This window comes from Protobothrops mucrosquamatus, unplaced genomic scaffold (genome assembly GCF_001527695.2).
Source record: "Protobothrops mucrosquamatus isolate PMUCROS unplaced genomic scaffold, P.Mucros_1.0 scaffold_281, whole genome shotgun sequence".
Classification (NCBI taxonomy): Eukaryota; Metazoa; Chordata; class Lepidosauria; order Squamata; family Viperidae; genus Protobothrops; species Protobothrops mucrosquamatus.
In genome coordinates this window covers 276354-296093 of record NW_015386357.1, presented here as the reverse complement: position 1 = coordinate 296093, position 19740 = coordinate 276354, and the positions used below count along the sequence as shown (strand labels likewise).

The window sequence follows — 19740 nt, the reverse complement described above, 5'->3', positions numbered from 1 at the left end:
TTACCACCAAGCACTTCTAAAGAAGCGTGGATGAGACTGGGTGAGATCTGAACCTCTCTTCAATCCTAACTATCTTTTCTACCTGTATAAGCTGCCCAAAGTATTTTCCCCCCTGTGGAGAGAGGGAAGGGAAATACTATCCCTCCCTCTAAGAGCAGCGGCGACTGACTATTCAGGCGACTATTAAAACGCTGAAAGAATAACCTTATTTTAAGTGGATTTATATGTTTCTAAAATTTGGGTACCAAAAGATTTCTTATCCCTATTGAAGATTTGGATTTGTACTTACAAAAAAGAAGTAAAATTGGAAAAAGAATTATAAAAATTTTGGACTTAAAAAAACCTTAAACGGCATTGGTGACATCTTGTGGCTAAATCTGATACTATAACCTGTTACTGTTTAAAAGAGACGTGGCTTGAAGCCCAAACTACAGATAAGACTCCTTCAACCTTGGCAGATATCAGCTGTGAGAAGCTCAGCTGTGTTCTATACCCAGTGGTAAAATTATTTTCATCCCCTGATTGTAAAGCTTTTAATTTAATACACCACTAAGAGAATATGGATGAAGATCAGGAACAGATTCTTTCTATGTTGAAAGCAATTCATGGAACTATTCGTACAGCTTCTGACAAAATAAGATGCTATAGAAAAAAACAAAATGTCAGCCTAGATATTCAAACCCTAACTTTGACTACAATTAAAGAATCGATTACGCAGAACACAATAGAAGAAGTGGAAAAATCAAATATTATGATAGAGGATTCAATGGACCAACAAACACAGTTAATGGAAAACCCACAAAAGGGACTGATGACACTGAAAATAGAAAAGACTTTCTATATAAACCAGAAGAAATCTGAGGAGCAAGAAGAAGAACAGACCGAAGGGAAGATAAACATTTCAGGACAACTACGAGGAGATAGAGAGATGATTTGTTAGTCCTTCCAAAAGAATGGTGATTGGATGGTCTCTTTTATTTCAAATAATATATACAATAACAGAGGGAGATCTATTTGATGATTTAAAAGCATGGACATGGAAGGTGAGTTGGCAAAGAAAGAAAGCTAGAATAAGGCTGAAGAAAATTGGGATTTGGATTTATTAGTGAGGATGTTATGTTATTAATTAAAATAGAATGTACTCAAACAGACAAGATGTGTACTTTGAATACTAGATTATGCTATGAATTGAGATAAAGAAAACTTTGGTCATTAAAAACTTGGAAGTATAAATATCAAAAGTTAAATTTGAATACTGATGGGAAATTAAAAATTGGGGAAAACAAATAAATAGGATATTGTGTCTATAAAGATTGAATGTAAAAGTAATTAAGATATATATATAAGCTAATTTTTTATATAAATGTAATAAACATGTCTTTACGTAGTTGATAAAATAAGAACTATATTAGTTTAAATATGACATAGTAGATACTAAGAGAAAAAGAGAGGAAGTATTTGATGTTGAAATAAGGGAAATTTTGGTCATTAAATTTAAGACATTTGGAAATTAGTAGAAAATAAGAACTTTATACTGTATTATCAATTAGATGATATAAGATGGTGAGAAATAGAATATATTCAAATAGATAGGACATGTATTTTGAACATTAGATTTTGTGATGAACTGTGGTAAAGGAAACTTTGGTTACCTAAAACTTGGAAATTATAAATATTAAATGTTAAATTTAAATATTGATGGAAAACTAAAAATTGGGAAAAACTAATTACAGGATATTGATTGTCTATAAAGATTGAATGTTAAAGCAATTAGGATATGTATAAGCTAAAACTATTGATAAAAGTAACAATGTGATTTTTGCTTAATTGATATAATAAGAATTGTATTAGCTTAAACATGAGACAGTAAATACTAGGGGGAAAAGAGAGGAAATATTTAATGTGGTAATTTGAGATTTGTACTAAAGACACTTGTATGTTATTGAATTATTGATTAACCCAGCCGCCACGTTGCTTTTTAAATACTTAAATGTAAAACTAGAAAATTAATAAAACTTTTTTTAAAAAACAACAACAATGCAAACAATCAGACTATATGACTTTTAAAACATTGAAGAAAAAATAGATTACAAAATACTAATTGCCAGACAGGATGTGCTGTGACTAGAGAAGCTTAAAGTACAAGGTAAACATCTTGTTTGTGTCCTGAAGCTCTTTTCCTGCTTGCCTTGCCCTATACCTTACTCTATCAGTAGGATCCCTTCTGATCTGCTTTAAAACAAGGCTACTGCAATATATTGATCTTCTTTACAGAATAATAAATTTCCAGACAACAGAATGCAAACTGGGCAGAACTGTTTAATTACATCTGTGCTGAAAGGAAATCATTGATCAGTGGTAGTATGGGAAAATAAACTGTTCCCCCCCCTCCAAAAAAAAAACAACAGATCAAAGTCAATGAAATAACCAACCATGTGCCCCATTTGGGACTTTTCTTAGGTTAGTGCTTATGGACAAGTAAAAGAGGCTATACTGACACATGCTGCTTACCACCATCTTCCTGAAGCTCTCCTTTGCAGTTTTCATGCTCTGAGCATAGTTTTTGATTACTCTAATTAAATTTAATACTGCCAACAGATCTTCCTATTGATCCCTAAAATCTTTTTATAAGTAGAAAATTAAAAGCCATGAGTGAGGGCTCTAGAGACAAACAGGTAGTTTTAATGATTTCATCTTACCAATTTTCTCCAATGTTTCTTGCTGTTGGATATTAATATCACAGGTGAATTATTATTTTTAGAAATGGTAAAAAAATTGATTAGCTATCATTTTTACCAATATAGTTGCTATTATCTTCTACAATATATACTGTATTACTTCACTAGATAAAAAATAGTTATACAGTAGCAAATTAAGGCTTGTATATAAGTGAAGAGGTTTATTGTATTTTACTATACATGATTTCCTTATGGCCCACTACACAACTTTGGGCAGTTTATAATAATAATATTTAAAACTACAAAACCAATCAGTTCAAGCCAACATCCTAGACAACATTCAAAAACAATATTGTATAACATTTAAATTATGGTATGAATTTTGAATATATTTTCATTTAATTTCCAGCTTTTACCACACCTATTAATTGTTGCTATACACATCATCAATTACACATTTAACATTGCAAACTGTACATTGGTATGAAATAAATGTCTCAAGAATGGAGTCACAAATACTTGTGCAACAGAATGAATAACTGATTCACAGTCATTTGGAGTCATAAGAATAATCTACATACTTTCTATCATGTTCACATAGTAACTCTCCTTTTAAATACTACTGCTATTACTATTGTTTTGAGATCCTGGCTTTTTTCTGGCAGAAATATGCCCTGCTCCAGTGACTGTTACTCACAGCACTAACTCCCTTATCATTTCTTTTTCCTTCAAATAATTTTCATTACTTAATTCCAAATGGCATCAACGTATAGTATTTAGCCCATCCATATAAAGACTAGCCTGTTGGCTAATTTACAACAGGATTGAAATCTTGAAACCATGTTCATCTGTTGTTTCCATATAAAAAGCTGTCAAAGATCTTTATATTAAACATAGGTTATTCAAAAAAGAATCATTCAAAGTAAAATAAGCAGATTTACTGGCTATTTTATATTTACAGTTATAAATGCTGCTAGTTCCATTAATGCAAACACTGTTCTAAACCATATACAATAGTAAAATACAATAGACCTTTATGTTGCATAAAATAATGGCTATAAGATTACATTTCAGTCCTCCATATATTACTAAACTTCATTTCCCAGATGTTTCAGCAGCATAGACAATGTTAGAAAATGCTAAAAATTGAGGTTTGCCAACATATGGAGGATTACATAGTACCCACTCCTTTATGAAGTTCTTAGCATTAGTATTATGAAGTCTCTTCCAATTTGCATTAGCATCAGATATACAATAATGACTTCTTATATTATAAGCAAATACTTAAAACAAATGTTTTTCTTTCAGTTATATTTCAAGTTATAATCCATAGACTAGTACAGCAAATTCTATTCAACAATGAAGCTGTGCATTTTGGAATAACATTTCACAAATATTATATTTTTTTTCAAAAGCACATATATTTATATTAATTTAATGAATCAAAGCAGTGTGCTTATCTATTTTCTTTCCAATAAGGATGAACTAGCTGTGTAAAATCCAATCTATAACTAAATAAACCATTACAGAGAAGAATTGCTTTTTGCAACTTTTCACAATTTCTGTATTTTTATGTAAATCTGAAATATTAAGGAAAATCAAGGATAAGATGTTAAATTAAATGCATCATTTAGATAACTTAAAAACGGTTTACTTTTACAATGAAAAAGGATGGGAAACATCAACCTCATTGTTTCAAGTATTACATGCTTCACCACTCCATTAAAGAATATAATTTAATCAGTTTGTATTTTCTCAGGGAAATCTCATTCAGAGAAATTTTACTGCCATCTATCTAAATAGTAAATAATTATTATTGTCTCGAAATGAGTTTTCGTTTGCCAAGGGCAAATCCACTGCTGTTACTGTTCAGCTCTGTCAGAGAAAACAAGTTAAAAAGGTTATAAAGATACCATTAACAGCATGGGACTGCCTCGTCAGGACTCAAAAGTGCTTAGTAATTGAGGCTTTTATTCATAGTGTATTAAGATCCATATAAATAGCACAGTTAATATGATGCTTTAGGCTTTATTTTGCTGCAATCTGGCAATAATCACCTACAACAGCTGAATTTAGCAAATTTATCTGCTGGAGAGTACAGCTCATTTTATCAGTTTTTTTTAAAAAAAACAAAAGACTTTAAAGTAACAATAGCATATGGCTTAAAGGCATGTTTTAGATTTGACCAAGGCAAAATATGGAAAAGTTTAAAAAACTGTAGCTAATTTGTCTAAGTAGCAAATATCTCCTGTGGAATTATCATGGAGTGAGGAGGGGGATGACAAATATATTTTCCTTATTGATACACTTTATTGTTTTTAGGGGCAGTGTAGTCAATAATAATTGACATTGATATTGTAAAAAATATAAACACATAGCAAAATGGGATCTTATCACACAAGCTGCAGGCATAGATCTATAGCAATTATAATTACGTTCTTGATCATTATGACAAACAGAAATCTGTTTGTGAATGCTCTCAATTAAACAAAACCACTCTATTACTTAAAGTGTATGAGGCCAGAAATGTGTTGGTAACAAACAAAGCCAACATTTTATATGTGAATGTAGCAACTACTTAGTTCTATCTCGCAATGCATCCTTAATTTGAATCTACAGTTAAGGATGCCTCTTACATATCATGCAAAAACAGGAAGCTTTGAACAGAAAAGTGAAAATATATTATCAAAAGAGAAGACAAAGAGAAAAAAGATTTGCACAGTATTTTACTACTTGTAATAACACACACACACACACACACACACATATATATACAAAACATAGGTGTTGAGTGAAAAATAATATCTGCACAACATAACAGAGATATTTAATACATGAAACAGGAATTATTTTGTCACCTGCACTTAGTTCTCTGCATAATCACAATTCACTACATAATTTTGCCAACAATGGACTTGTTTCTTAAAGCTATAACAAAATAATTGCACAACTTTGCTCTTCAAACAACTTTCCTTGGATTCAAACAGATTCTCTTAATTTTAGGAAAGGTTGAAAATTGCCTGGTACTAATTCTGAATTGCATAGCAGATTGGTAAGATAGTGAGATCCAACTTCTTGAGTGCCATGTGAGGTCTAACATTGTCATGCTATAGCAAAAGTTCCTTTTTGTTCCAAATGATTAATTGTTGTTTCAAAGTTGTGAGTGTTGCAGTGAGTGTTATCTTACTTGGTAGTGGGTGACGTACAAAAGAATCCATATGGATAAGATCACCTGCATTCCCAAAATCTGTAAATGTGAGTTTTCCTATTAAAAGCCTTGCTTTGATTTGGGAGAGAAGGGTGGGCGGTTGGTGACCCTTGGTGATTATATTCCTTAGACTTATGATTTGTTTCTGAGACATAATGATAAACCCATTGCTGTGAGAAAATACCTCACCTTAATTCTCATAGTCTGACAACACTTTCTGGCAAATTTCAGTTGTTGAAATTTTAATCTCTGCTGTAAACATGCAAGGAACTCATTTTGCACAAATTTTCCAGCACTGAAGAACATTAATACTGTAACCCACATGTTCCTTTGAAATTTCAGCAAGTTCTTTCTGAATAATTCACCAGCTGTCCATATATGAATGTTTTGGAGAACATAATGAATTCCATTTTGGGCACGGTTTTCATTACAATGAAGAGCACTACAGTAGGTTGATTTCTATCATATCTGATTTGGAGATTGTTAACCCATATTCAGGTAATCCTTGACTAATAACCAGTTGTTTAAACTGTGATGGTCTTGGAAAGGGTGTTTTACAGCTCATAAATACTTCTGGCCATTTTAAAATGTCACACACCCCCGCTGTGACATTTGGGCACTTGCACACTTTAGGAACTTGGCAACTGCTCACATTTACAACTGGTTGCAATGCCCCATGATCATGTGATGCAATTTGTGATAATTTTTGCCAGTTTACAACAAAAAATAACCTTCTGGGAGAATGGATTCAGATTTACAACCACATGATTCACTTTGCTAACAACATAAATATGGTCATAAAATTAGATTTGGTCATATGGGTGCCTTACTTTACAGCTGGCATGTCAAACTCGCGATGTCACGTGACATCGTGTGACATATCGTGAATTTTTCCCCATTGCTGGCAATGGGGTGGGTGCGGTTTCAGTATGATGCATCCGGCCCACGGGCCGGCAGTTTGACATACCTGCTTTACAATCATCATAACTTACAACTGAAATTCCGGTCCCAATTGCAGTAGTAAACTGTGCACAGTTTTATTTTTATTACCATCAATCATGAAAAATATACTTCATAACCCAAACAAGGAATGACCTATATTGTTTATTATTTTTCTCACTCAAAACCAACAAGTGGTTTTCTGTTTAGGAGCAATGTTAATTCTCCTCCCCCTATATTTTTCTGTGCAAGTTGAATGTCATTGGAAAGCACAGGGCAGATTGCATACCCTCTACTTTTGATCATCAGATTGGCTGGCCAGAATGAGGGACTAGATAGATTTTTGGTCTGATCCACTAAGGCTCTTGTGTTTTTAAGCGAAAATTAAAAAAAAAACAACCCCAAAATGTATCTTGCTAAATATTGACAACAATGTGCTAAAAATATTGTGCTTGTCTGTGAAAAGGACATTGACAATATTAATTCTATTAATTTAATAAGAAATCCTAGTTCTCTTTTTATATAATTCTTTATAGAAATATACATTATTATCTAGTAGTGGTTAAAATAAGAATAATTAAAACCCAATTAGTAATATGAGCGTTTTAGAAAAAGTAATATTAAAATGTGAAGTATTATATTTAAAATTATATTCTTAAAGCTATAGTTGATTCTTATAACCAACTATAAATCTCCAGGGAGATAAACGCATTTTATCAGGGATGAAAATCTTCACTGTGTTAAAATGAGAATAAAAATTATTACAATCTTATAATTTGGCTTGCAGCATGCAGCATTAATCAGAAATCATAATAAATCCACATGCTCCTTAGACAGCACATTTGTCAAACAGTTTTGTAAGATAATGACATTGACAAATGGGTTTTAACTTAGAAGGGTCAATCATAAACTCATCAAATGCTTCATTTAATTTCTTAATTTAGACAAACATAATTTGTTTATGGGAAAGATATCAGGTGTTCATGAATGAATAATGGCTAGGAAACCAAACTCCATTAATCAGCTCATGATTACAGATGACTCCAAAACTGTTTATTCTAATTTCATTCATTTGGATTAAAGAAAATATGAGCAAATGAAACTATTTAGAAAAATGGCATACACTTCTCTATTTAATAACGTGGCAATAAATACTGTTTCAGTAACTAATACAATTGCTTGAGGGTGAAGGCTCGTTCTCCAAGCTTGTGGGTTGGTTTCCGAACGTTTCGTTAGCAGGTTAGGTAACATCTTCAGCGGAGTTTAGGGTATGTCAGTGTCAGTGTTCTTCTGTTTATAAGGGCTTCGTCTGGTCAGTAGTTCTGATGGTGAGATCACATCAGGTGAGGGTCCCATCAGGTCAGGGTCTTGTGATAGGTCTTGTGACAAGTCATGTGTGGATGTGTCAAGTGAGGATCTTGTGGTGGGACTTGTGATGGGTCAGGTGTGAGTCACCAGTGAGAGTCTTGTTACATCAGATGAGGGTCATTGGGAGGGGAAGTGCTGCTGGGGGGGGCTTGCATGGGTTGATTGAGGGTTGATACTGTCTGTGGTTGGTTGAGGGGTTCATAGGCTGGTTGAAGGTCAAAGTATCTGTTGATGGAATTGCCCACACCTACCCACACCTAACCCATCACAAGATCCTGACCTGATGGGACCCTCATTTCACGTGACCTCACCATCACAAGACCTACTGACCACACAAAGCCCTTATAAACAGAAGAATACTGACACCCCCCTAAATGCCACTGAAGATGTTACCTAGCCTGGTAATGAAACATTTGGAAACCGACCTATAAGCTCAGTGAAAGAACCTTTACCCTCATCCTACATCTGAGCTACAGATATTTGGCATAACTGCTTGAGTTAAAAGCTTCTTTTGTCAAACTGAGAAATTAGTATAGATTGCTGATCATGAAAATGCATAAACATAAAACAAAAGCTGTGAAAACCATACGAGTGTAAAAGTGTATATTTCAAATATATATCCCAAATATAATTGGAAAGTTTTCAGTAAAACCATTTGACCCAGAACTACTAGTTGGAGATCATTTTAGACACTATAAAATTGGTTTCCAAGTAACCAATTTGCTGGTTTAAAACAGACCCAGTCATGAAGTTTTTAAAAGAATACTCATAGGACATATGGATCTGTTAAGATTTGACTGTTAAGGTTTAAATTTTAATTCATACTCATTTCTTAATAAAAATGCTTTAGAATATTTAAAGCTCATATCATATAAGCAAGTGGAAGACCTGTTGATCTCCAGATGTGAAAGTCCTAATATTGTTTATTATTGGCTATGTTTATTGAGATTGATCAGAGTTTGAATCCAACAACATCTGCAGGCCAACATTACAGGAGTCCATAAATTATGTCCAGGCCCATTAATCAAACATTTCCAGCAGTCATCAAGAACACAATAACACTCCCTTTAAACACATGCAGTGTTTTACCTTTCCCATCCAACTAGTATAAACCAGCCGTTATCATGTCTGGTTTTGGTGATGGTTTTGCTATCAATATGTTTAATTTTGAGCCTCTTCTGGTTTTCATTTTTCTCTTGTCAAGATAATTGTATATTCACCAAATTAATATTGTCCTTTTGGAACTCTCTGGGAGTCATCTAGAAATACTAGACTTTAGTTCACATCCTACAATGATACATCTTGCAGTTCTTTTAAATTTGTATATAAATGTGTGGTTGAGAGTGTTACTTTTTTAGTATAATGCCCTCTATTTTAAGAGCCTAAAGTCTGATTTGTTATTAACCTTACCAGCAGTTCAAAACCTTCTCTAAAATAATGAACTCTTAAATATGGTGTAGTGAAGAGTCTAGTAATACCAAAAGAGGAGTCCATGAATTTACTGTAGTGTTTCCAAAAGGTTGTATGTTGGTAACCATAGTAATAGAGATTTTCCTATGAGCAATAAAATCAATCAGCTGTTGCCTTCAACTCTATAGGCCAACTTGCGATATCATGTGACGTGTCGTGACATATCACGACTTTTTCCCCATTGCCGGCACAGTTTGTCACCCCTGTTATAGGCCATGAGAGCAGTCAGGAGACACCAGCAAATCCCTTATTGCTACAAAACCCTAATTGACTATATATTTGAAAACATGGGCTAACTGATTTGGCTTGCTTCTTTAAAAGTTTCACTTAATTGAACTTGGTTCATGGTGACTTTATAGAGACATCCATGCAATCTTCTTGGTAGCAGTACATAATTTATTTGTACTTCTTTCTTTCAACTTCCAGACCAGTCTGCATTCCAGTAATGGCTAGGGGTCTCTCATCCAAGTACTAATCAGACCCAACTTTGTTTTTCTTCCAAGAGCAAACATGGATGGCCAGCTGCAGTTTCTAGAAAAATGTGTATAACTTCATTGGAAAGAAATATGTTTTTGGCATGACAAAGAACCAAAAATGGTGCACTGGAATATCTGCAAGAAATACCACTTGGCTACAAGCAAGAATTGGTAGGAATAGAAAATGAAGAAGTTCAAGTGCTCTGGAACTATAGAATTCAAACTAGCTTGTATCCACCATACCGAATCCTGAACTTAATAATTGTGATAAGACAAAAAAGCTGGAGCTTTTTTGTCACATATATGTGGAGCTCACTTGAATACCTTGACAAAATCCCCATCAGTCAATTACAAAAGGTAGCTTTCCTTGGAACAGCTTACATCTTGTGACAATACATTTAATTTAAATTAATACTTTAAATTAATACTTAATTTTGTTGTGAGTTACACAATGACAATAAAGATATTCTATTCTATTAATATTATTAAACAAGGTCTGCCAATCCCAGATCCTTGGGAAGAACTTGATAAATGGACAAAAATGCCAAATCCAGTCTAAACTTCTATTTGAATGGGTGATCAACCATAGTAATTTGGTTGGTTGTCTGGCTGGCAGGGATGGAGTTATATGGATTATGAACGGAGAGGAAATTGTTGTGGAGAGGAGGTGATGGCAGAACAGAAGATTGCTAGTGTAAGACTGCCAACTGTTCCCCAAATTATGATTTTGCCTTCGTAGGAGGGGAAAAAATTCTTTCCCCCCCAGCAAAGATTGGTGTGGGGTAAAAGAAGACACTTTGTTTGTATATATGAGTCTATATGTATTGGAGGCTTAGATGAAAATGATGCATATGTGAGAAAACTGAGAATGTGTGTTTTGTATTCTTTATCTGCTTATCCTCATGAACAAAATGGCTACTGTATACATGAAAGGGTGTCCTGGCAATTAAAGTATTTTTATCTACCAAAATGTTGCCTAATTCATTTCTTTTCTATCATTTTTCTTTCTGAAAAAGGAATATTTGATTGATCATCTGAGTGGGCTCTTTCTCATAAGAAAGTTTATTTTCTTCATTTTCCAGCTACAAAATTGGTTCCCTTAAAAAAAAAAAAGTCTTTTCTTTTTCTCTCTCAGCACTGTTCTTCTGAAATCAGTACCTACTGCTTCTCATTTTTCATTCTAAGAATCTGTTCTCACCAAATATGTCAGTAATATCTACCACTTCTTCAAATTGCAAAAAAGAAAAGAAAAGAAAAAGAAATGTTGGAATGTTTACTGTTAGTTGACTGATTACACTGAAGAAGAAAAGTGAAGGTTCTTCTGCAGAGTCTTCTCTGTGACTTTATGTAGCCTAACTTGGAACTATTTTTTTTATTCCTCCTTCCAAATTGGAAGAAACATAGATTTTTGCATATAATCACTTTTATTATTTATTTCTTTTGGAATGAAGGAGGCAGCATATTGCCTTTTACTTATAGTTTTGAGAACAAATATTACTGGGGTTTTTTTTATAGAGGTTATCAAGGAAGAAGAAAACTTTTAATAACTTTTAGGAAACAACATGAAAACTGTATAAGCAACAACATAACCTTTTTTTTAAACACTGTTATAATTACATTTTATTACAGGGTAAACTAGTCCACCTACAGGTTCTTTCTATCAGGATTGACCTGGTTCATGAGAAATGGTAGTACTAAGGAGAGGAGGCAGCAATCCAGGATATTTTACAGCCCACATGCAGGAACTTCCATGTTCAGACTTAAGGTCATTGCAAAAGGTGGGCTATCTCTACATTTGACCTTCAGTGGGATGTGCAAGGAATATGCTTGGAAGGGCAGAAAGGAAATGGCACAAATAAATGTAAGGAATCTGTTTTAGGAAAGGACAATGTGGGTATATGTATGGCAGACAAGATACAAATGGACATTTCGTCCTTATCTCTAAACAAGTTATCAGTTGCTAGGGAATCTTGGACAAAGAAGAACAGAAAACTCAAGAGATTTCACCTTATATATTAAATGAAGACTGGAAGATAAAAGATGCATGATGAATATAATCAATTAGAGAACATTTACTAAAATGAATCAAATTTAAATAACACAAGAGTTAATTAAAAGGTTCTTCAAACTCTCCACCTATGCTTTCCCCACCCTTTTAAATACAATATTTTAGAATAATGAATTAGATTCTTGTTTGGCATTATTTACAAAACATGGGAAATATGGTTATTATTTATTTATTTATTTATTTAATTCATAGGCTGCCCATATTACCTCAGGGTTCAGCTATACATCAGCTCAGATGAAGAAATACTGGTTGTTTTTCACCTGTTAGATATTTTGGTTAAGGTGCCAGGTTGGAAAACAAAAGACTTTGAGCTCTAATCCTGCTTTGGGTACGAAATATGGCTGGGTAACTTTGGGCCAGTCACTGTCTTATCAGCCCAGCCTGACAAGGTTGTTGTTGAGGGAAAAATAGGAGGAAGAAAAAAATATTAGGTATGTTTGCTGCTTTAAGTTATTTATAAAAAAGAATATAAATATAAACAAACAAATAAATAAGAAACTATTAGGTCAACTACTGTTGGGAAACTGCCAGCTGGACGAGGAGGATGGATCAAGCGAGGAATTAACCTATGGGACCTTATCTGTTTTCTTCCCAAGAGAAGGCAAGTAATCTGGGGAGATTCCTGTATTATAGGAAGAATGCAATAAAGTAGGAATCCCCAATCCTTGGTCCGGTGCTGGGCTGTGGCCCGGTGGAAACCAGGCCATGCAAGTGGTGGGCGAGCATGTGAGCTCGCAACGCTGCATTTGTGTAAGTGGTGCAACCCTCTCCTCTCCCCCCCCCACAGGCCACCACATTGGTCCATAGAGCCAGAAAGATTGGGGACTGCTACCATAAAGTAGTTAACTTGAACGCTAAACATGTGGATCTGGTTGCTTGCACCTGATAGCTACATCCCAAATAGGCAAAATGTTTATTTTTTTGGAAGCCATTATGTCTTAAAAGGGAGACAGGGGAGATAAAAATGCTTTTTATTTCACATGATCCCCACCACTATGCAACAAACTCCTTACTCACACTAATGATATTCCCTATGTCTGCAAGCAAACAAGCAAGTTCAGAGAGCACCAAGAATGTCACAGTTCAACTCTGATCTATGATATTCTCTTCTAAGACATCCAAAATATATTGCCAATTTCTTGTTCCAGCATTTTTTTAGTATTACTAAAAAAATCACTGGCAATTAGAGGGAAGGTTTTAAAATCTCAATACATATAAAAACTTTTAAATATACACCAAGGACTTGATAGAACATTATTAATATTATTGATATAGGTTTTATATTATTATATTATTTTCATAATGTAAATTACTGAAAGAAGTGCACAGACTCCATTTGTGGTAATTTTACCTTCCAAAGAAAACCTAAGAGGTAGCCCTATGAATGTAAATAGAGCTAATATTAAAGACAATATTATAGAAATATAAGCAATCTCATACTACTCTTTTTTAAATTAATCATTTCTTATATATACTATTTAAATAGACATTTGTAATATTTTATTTCTTCCCAGCTGATCTTAAAACTGGCTTTGCACAGTTACTAAGCACTGAGCTAAAAGACTGCCCTATTTAACTAAACAATTTTCATTAAAGAAACAAAAAAGGAAAGATCTGTAAAGTAATGAATGATCCTATTAGTTCCACCAGACTAAAATCATATATTCTATGTATGTGGTCTCCTCAGCCACATCTGTCATGAAACATCTTAGCCCCACACACTGTATACCACTTATCATATAAGACTGAGCATACAGATTTATCATACTCTAATGAAATGTTGAAGAAAATCATAGGAAAAATGTTCTGCATTTGCAACATCTAATATTAATATATTTGTGTTTTACTATCCAATTCATTTACAGAGATTTTTTTAAAAAATAATTGTGATGTACAACTAAATGAACTGGCTGTATAATCAGAACATAATGAGTTAAACAGCTAAACATTCAGATAAACTGTCAAACAACTCCATTATATATAAAACATAAATAATTCTTCCATCAGTTTTTACCACATATTGCTAATGTCATATTAACAACTCTATTTGAAGTCTGCTTTAAGCCATCAACAATTCTATCTTTAAAATATAGTAGTTTGCATGCTTTTTTAGAAACAGGTTTGAAATGCAGATTCCACATGCAGATCAGACAGTCATTTCAACTCAGGACTTTGAAAGCACACATCAATCAACTTCTGCAATTGTTCTTATAAGTAGAAAAGAATCTTTGCAGCATAGAAAATTTTAGAAAATATTTTTATATGATTAGCAGAAACTAATTATTTGGAAATATTCACATATAATATGTTTGTAAAATATACATTTTTAAAATTCATTTAAAATATGGATTATTCAAATATGTTTTGAACTAGCAGCATTTCTACTGGGATGAAGTATTTAATATTGTGAATATTGTCTTGTCAGTATTTGAAACAAGAAGAATATATTTAATGTACAAACAACCATGAAACCTTTTACTGTTCTCCATCATTCAATAATTAATGCTGGAAAAGAAATCACAGACACCCAAGTGATTTGGCAACTGTAAGTGACAGAAGCCACGCTAAATCCTCTGTTTACACTGGGGATTAGTTGAGTAGACTATGAGCAGCAAACTGAGCTGTCCATGGTCAAGGGAACCAGTTCCTTGTCAGCCTATAGGGCACAAGGACAAAACACGGTCCTGGTATGAAGTGACCCATAAATATATTCCAGCGAAGGATTTATACAAAGCCAGTCTGCCTCACAGAAACTCCATATGACCATTAACTGGGCTGCAAGGCCTACCAGGAGGCCTAATTACAGGCCTACAGAGCCCAATAACAAAAGCTGAAGAGGTTTAGCCTAGGGATGATCTGCTTTATACTGACTTGAGAGAGTCCATATAGAGTGACAAAAAGAAAGAGGTTTAGCTTTAAAATTCTCCCAAGAGAGACAGCATTGTAACTAAGCCTGGAAAGCCCACATGCAACATACTTTAGATAGGCTTAAACATACCACCCTCTCAGAATTAACATTCAGGAACTGCCTGCTTAACATCTGCTCAAAGAGAGCACATTGCTGTGATATTGTTAAACTGTATTAAAATAATGCAATACTTATTTATTCTATTGAAAAAATAAGTAAATAAAGTCACTCAAATATGTCATGATTAGTGATAAAGAAGAAGTTCTTAAGGATATAAAATTGCTTTCTTTAAACAAATTATTTGGTTAGTTATTTCTCTAGCTATATAAAGAAATATATAATCTGTAAATAAAATGAAAACTATGAAGAACATTAAAAATGTTAAGAATGATGTAATCTATACAAACATCATGTAATATAATTTATATAAAAGACTTTTTGAAGGCAAAAGTTCGGTGAAATACATAATTGCTACATAAATATAATATTTTAAAAGTCCTTTTGAATTCAAAATAAAGAAATACTAGACATAATATTGTTTATATATTTTAAAATATGCTTTAAAATATATTCTTAAACACTGATTTTTAAAAATGTATTACTATTAATTAACATATTATTATTTACATCAGTAATGTTCTTGATCTTTCCAAAATGCTAATAAAAAGGGAGCAAGTTTGTATATATATTAGAGACACAAGTTCAATTTTTACCATTAATGAAAATATAGCAATGTTCTACATGAATATACAAATATACTTCATAAATAAAAGTATAAATAAATATTACAGTATTGAAAGAATCTGAAATAATCTTTAGAAACTACGTATCTGATCCAAATGGATAAAACTCATGGAATCTATAATATTCTGAAAAACAGGATATCTTAAACTATCATTTCATCCTGAGGTTCAAGTTAAAAATGAATCTAAAATTAAAACAAAAAAAGTCTTGACACTGGATGAAGCAAACAAAACTTTAGCATAAAATTGGAATTTTATTCCAATTTGGAATAGGTTAAGTAAATAAAGCAAACAATATATTATGGATTTGACAAAGAGTTTTCCTCTGTACTAATTTTAGGATATTTTGGCACTGTCTTTTTTTCAAATGAATTCTTACACCTATCTCGATATTGAAAGGCAGTAATTAATCATATAATATACCAGGGCTGACTTATTAACTATATAACAATAACAAACATAAGTAATGTGGCTGTTGAAGTAAACATTAACCTATCTTACTTTATTTTTTTAATTAATATTTTCATTGCCTTACTTACCAGCAGCTTCAAGGACCAATTGTAGTCTAGCTTTGGCTTGTTCAGCAGCAGACTGGGGAAAAAAAGAAAACAATACAGATGATAAATAATGTATTTGTGCAATAATTAAATGTTGAAATCTGGGTGGATTGATGTCAACACATAGTTCTCATATTTATTATGGATTAATAGGGATATATGATGTTCCTCTTTATTCAGATTCTGGGATCAGATTTTCTGACAATTTTTTTTTTGTTTTCAGAATTAGAATTTAAAAAAAATATCCTAAAACATAAAATATACAGAGAACATCATCATGAATGTGTTTTGCATATAAAAATATAAAAATGTAAATACAAAAAAGGAATTTATCTTATATTGTGACTGATAAAAATAATAGAAATTACTTTTCTACAGTGCTCTAATAAAAGCATACATATTAGTTTATAAAACTGGTTCAGATCCAAAAAAATACAATGCTTACGTAATACTGTATGCATGAAACTGGGATAAATATCTATGTTTTTTTATAAGTGTATAACATTATAACCAAGAAAGAAAAGAAAATATAAATTTAAAAAATGTATAATTTTAAAAATGTTCAGAATAAATTTATCCTTTTCTGGTGCACTCAAATGGACTTATTTGTTAAATGTAATGAAGAGATTGGACAATCATTTGTCTCAAATGTTATGATTTCCTGCTTGAACAGGAGGTTGGACTAAAAGATCTCCAAGGAGCCTTCAAACTATTATTTTGTTAAATCAGCTTTTATTGGAGTCTATAAAAATAGGTATCTTAATAATAAAGGTATATTGTTAAATAGGTAATAGAAATTGGTCATCTATGCAGAAACTAATCTTACTCCTCTTCTTAATGAAGGAAGTAGATTACTGGGCAATGTTTATTTGGGTAGCTCCAAAACCTTGCCCAGCCCTGAAAATCATGCTTATTATCATGGGAAGCTAGATACATCCCTACTGTAATTTTTTTTAACTAATCATAGAGTATACTTGGCCGGATTTTTTTATGCTAAAGCATTTGAGCACTAAAATGTAAAACTACAATGCTCTTTGTAAAAAATAAGTAGAACCGTACACTGGACTTTTTAATAGATCTTTCCAAAAGCACATTTGACAGCTATATGCCCCTTTGATTCTTATATAATTTCCAAAAACTGAATCTTCTATAGGCTGGATCTAAATCCTCAGTTAGATATAAACATGCTACATATTTTCATAAATTCATCAGAAAATTACAAATAATTTCAAATATTGATTGATAGGTTTCTATATTATTAAAAAGAGAAAATAAGTTTGACTGGCATTTTTTTTCTCAGTCACTAAACATTTGTAAAATATTACCAATAGTCTCACAGTTTTAAAAAGGAATGTGCATAGTAATGTCCAATTTATAATAAATGCATAACGGTGCTATAAAGTTCTATGCATTTTGTTCACAGCTACTAAAACTTTGTTGAGCAGTGGAGACATTGGTTCTACCTCATATTTTTTTTTTGCAACTATCTCCAAGTCAGATATTTGCTGAAGAGCACAAGAGCTAATATATCTACATCTGTTTTGACAAAGACAAGTTGTAAAAAACATGTTTATTTCCACTTTTTCCACTATGAAATTGTATTTAAATCATATCCTTTCTACGAATTGAATAATAGCATTCAGCGTGTACTATCATCCTACATCCAACAAGTATTAAGCCCCTTGTTTGCTATAGTGAGATACTAAAAGCAAAATACAGTAAAAACATTTTGAGTTTTGTTCTTTTGGAACATCCAGAACACTTTGCTAGAAACCTGTAAGATTATTTTCTTCAAAATTCAGAATAAAATATACATCTCTAATCATTTCATGTATACAAACTCAAAAATATATAGAAATTATTTGTAAACATTGGCTTCCAGGATACAGTGTTGATGATGAGGATGGATGTAAGCTCTCCTGATTATGCACTTTATCAATAAGATACATATGAAGAGAAAGTCTCAGTGGGATAGCCACAAGCTACACCATTTTTTTCTCATTCATAAACAGCTACTAGTCTTATTTGGGTTTTTTTAATCAGTACATATACATAGTCATGGCAGGCTGGAGCTTTTCTTGAAAAGCATAATTCATGTATATACATAAAAATACCATCCTGTTGATAAAAAATATAACTACTTCTTTAAAGTTAAGGTAGATATGAAAATTAAGCTTTTCTATTCACTCAGTTGCTCAGTTGCTCCTTAGATTGTAAAGTTGTAAAGTTAAAGACTACTGCATTTATTCAAAAGAGGACAAATTTAAGATTGCATTTGTTCAAAAAAGTGTACACAAAACTGGATATGTAGAAATACAGGGAGTTCTCAATTAATGAAAGCAATTGGAACTGGCAATTCCATTGCTAAACGATACGGTTGTTAAGTATAACATCACTTGACCATGCCTGACTTACAGGTTCAGTTCTGCTCTAGTCATTAAATGACACTTGGTCATTAAGTTAAATGTCCTGTAACCATGATTTGGAAATTATTTGGAAATTACTGTTGGCTCCCCCATTGATTTTCCTTGTTGGAAGCTGACTATAAGATTGCAAATGGCGATCATTGTGTGCCTGTTGTAAAATGCCAAAATCACAATCACTTGATCATGGGAATACTGCAACAGCTATAAATTCAAGGATGTTGAACCTACTTTTTCAGGATAGTTCTACGTTCTGCTGCTGAACAAGGTAGTCATTAACAAAGGACTAGTTGTACTTATAATCAACATGAGGTTAAGATAAAGCAGTGGCTCCCAACCTTTTGGGCACCAGGGACTGGTTCTGTGGAGAGAGGTTTTTCTGTGGATTGGAAGAGGCGTGGTTTCGTGGATCCTATGGATGGTGCTTTGTTTGTGTAGGAAAGTAAAGGATAAGGAATTAATTTAATATGAGGTGACATTTTAACTTATCTTTGGCATGTAAGATATGCAAATAAATGAAATATTAACTTGGGTAAATTAGAGTTTAATAAAATGAAGCAGTTTTCCTTATATAATCCAATAATAAGTATATAATTTATTTATTTATTTATTTATATTTAAATTTATATGCCGCCCTTCTCCCCATGGGACTCAGGGCGGCTCACAGCATATTAAAACATTGTACAAAAAAAAAAAAAAAAATTTTTCCCCTGCTAAAAACCAATTAAAATCCAAATATTGGTAGCTGTGGCTCTTTAAAATTGTTTAAAAATTGTCCCTATTTAAAACTCACCTTAGGTCAGGCCCGCTTGTTGAAAAAGCCATGTCTTGAGGGTGCGGCGGAAGGTTAAGAGATCCGGAATCGTCCGGATCTCGGGGGGTAGTTCGTTCCAGAGGGTGGG

General features: G+C 32.7%; 1 protein-coding gene across 1 annotated transcript in view; it reads right to left on the bottom strand.

Annotated features, from left to right (window-relative positions):
- RSRC1 (arginine and serine rich coiled-coil 1) overlaps positions 1 to 19740 on the bottom strand; it is a 151392-nt gene that overhangs the window by 44232 nt on the left and 87420 nt on the right. The window contains exon 6 of the mRNA XM_015831818.1: positions 16398 to 16449. Coding sequence (XP_015687304.1) covers positions 16398 to 16449 — 52 coding nt within the window. The remainder of the gene's footprint in view (positions 1 to 16397; positions 16450 to 19740) is intronic.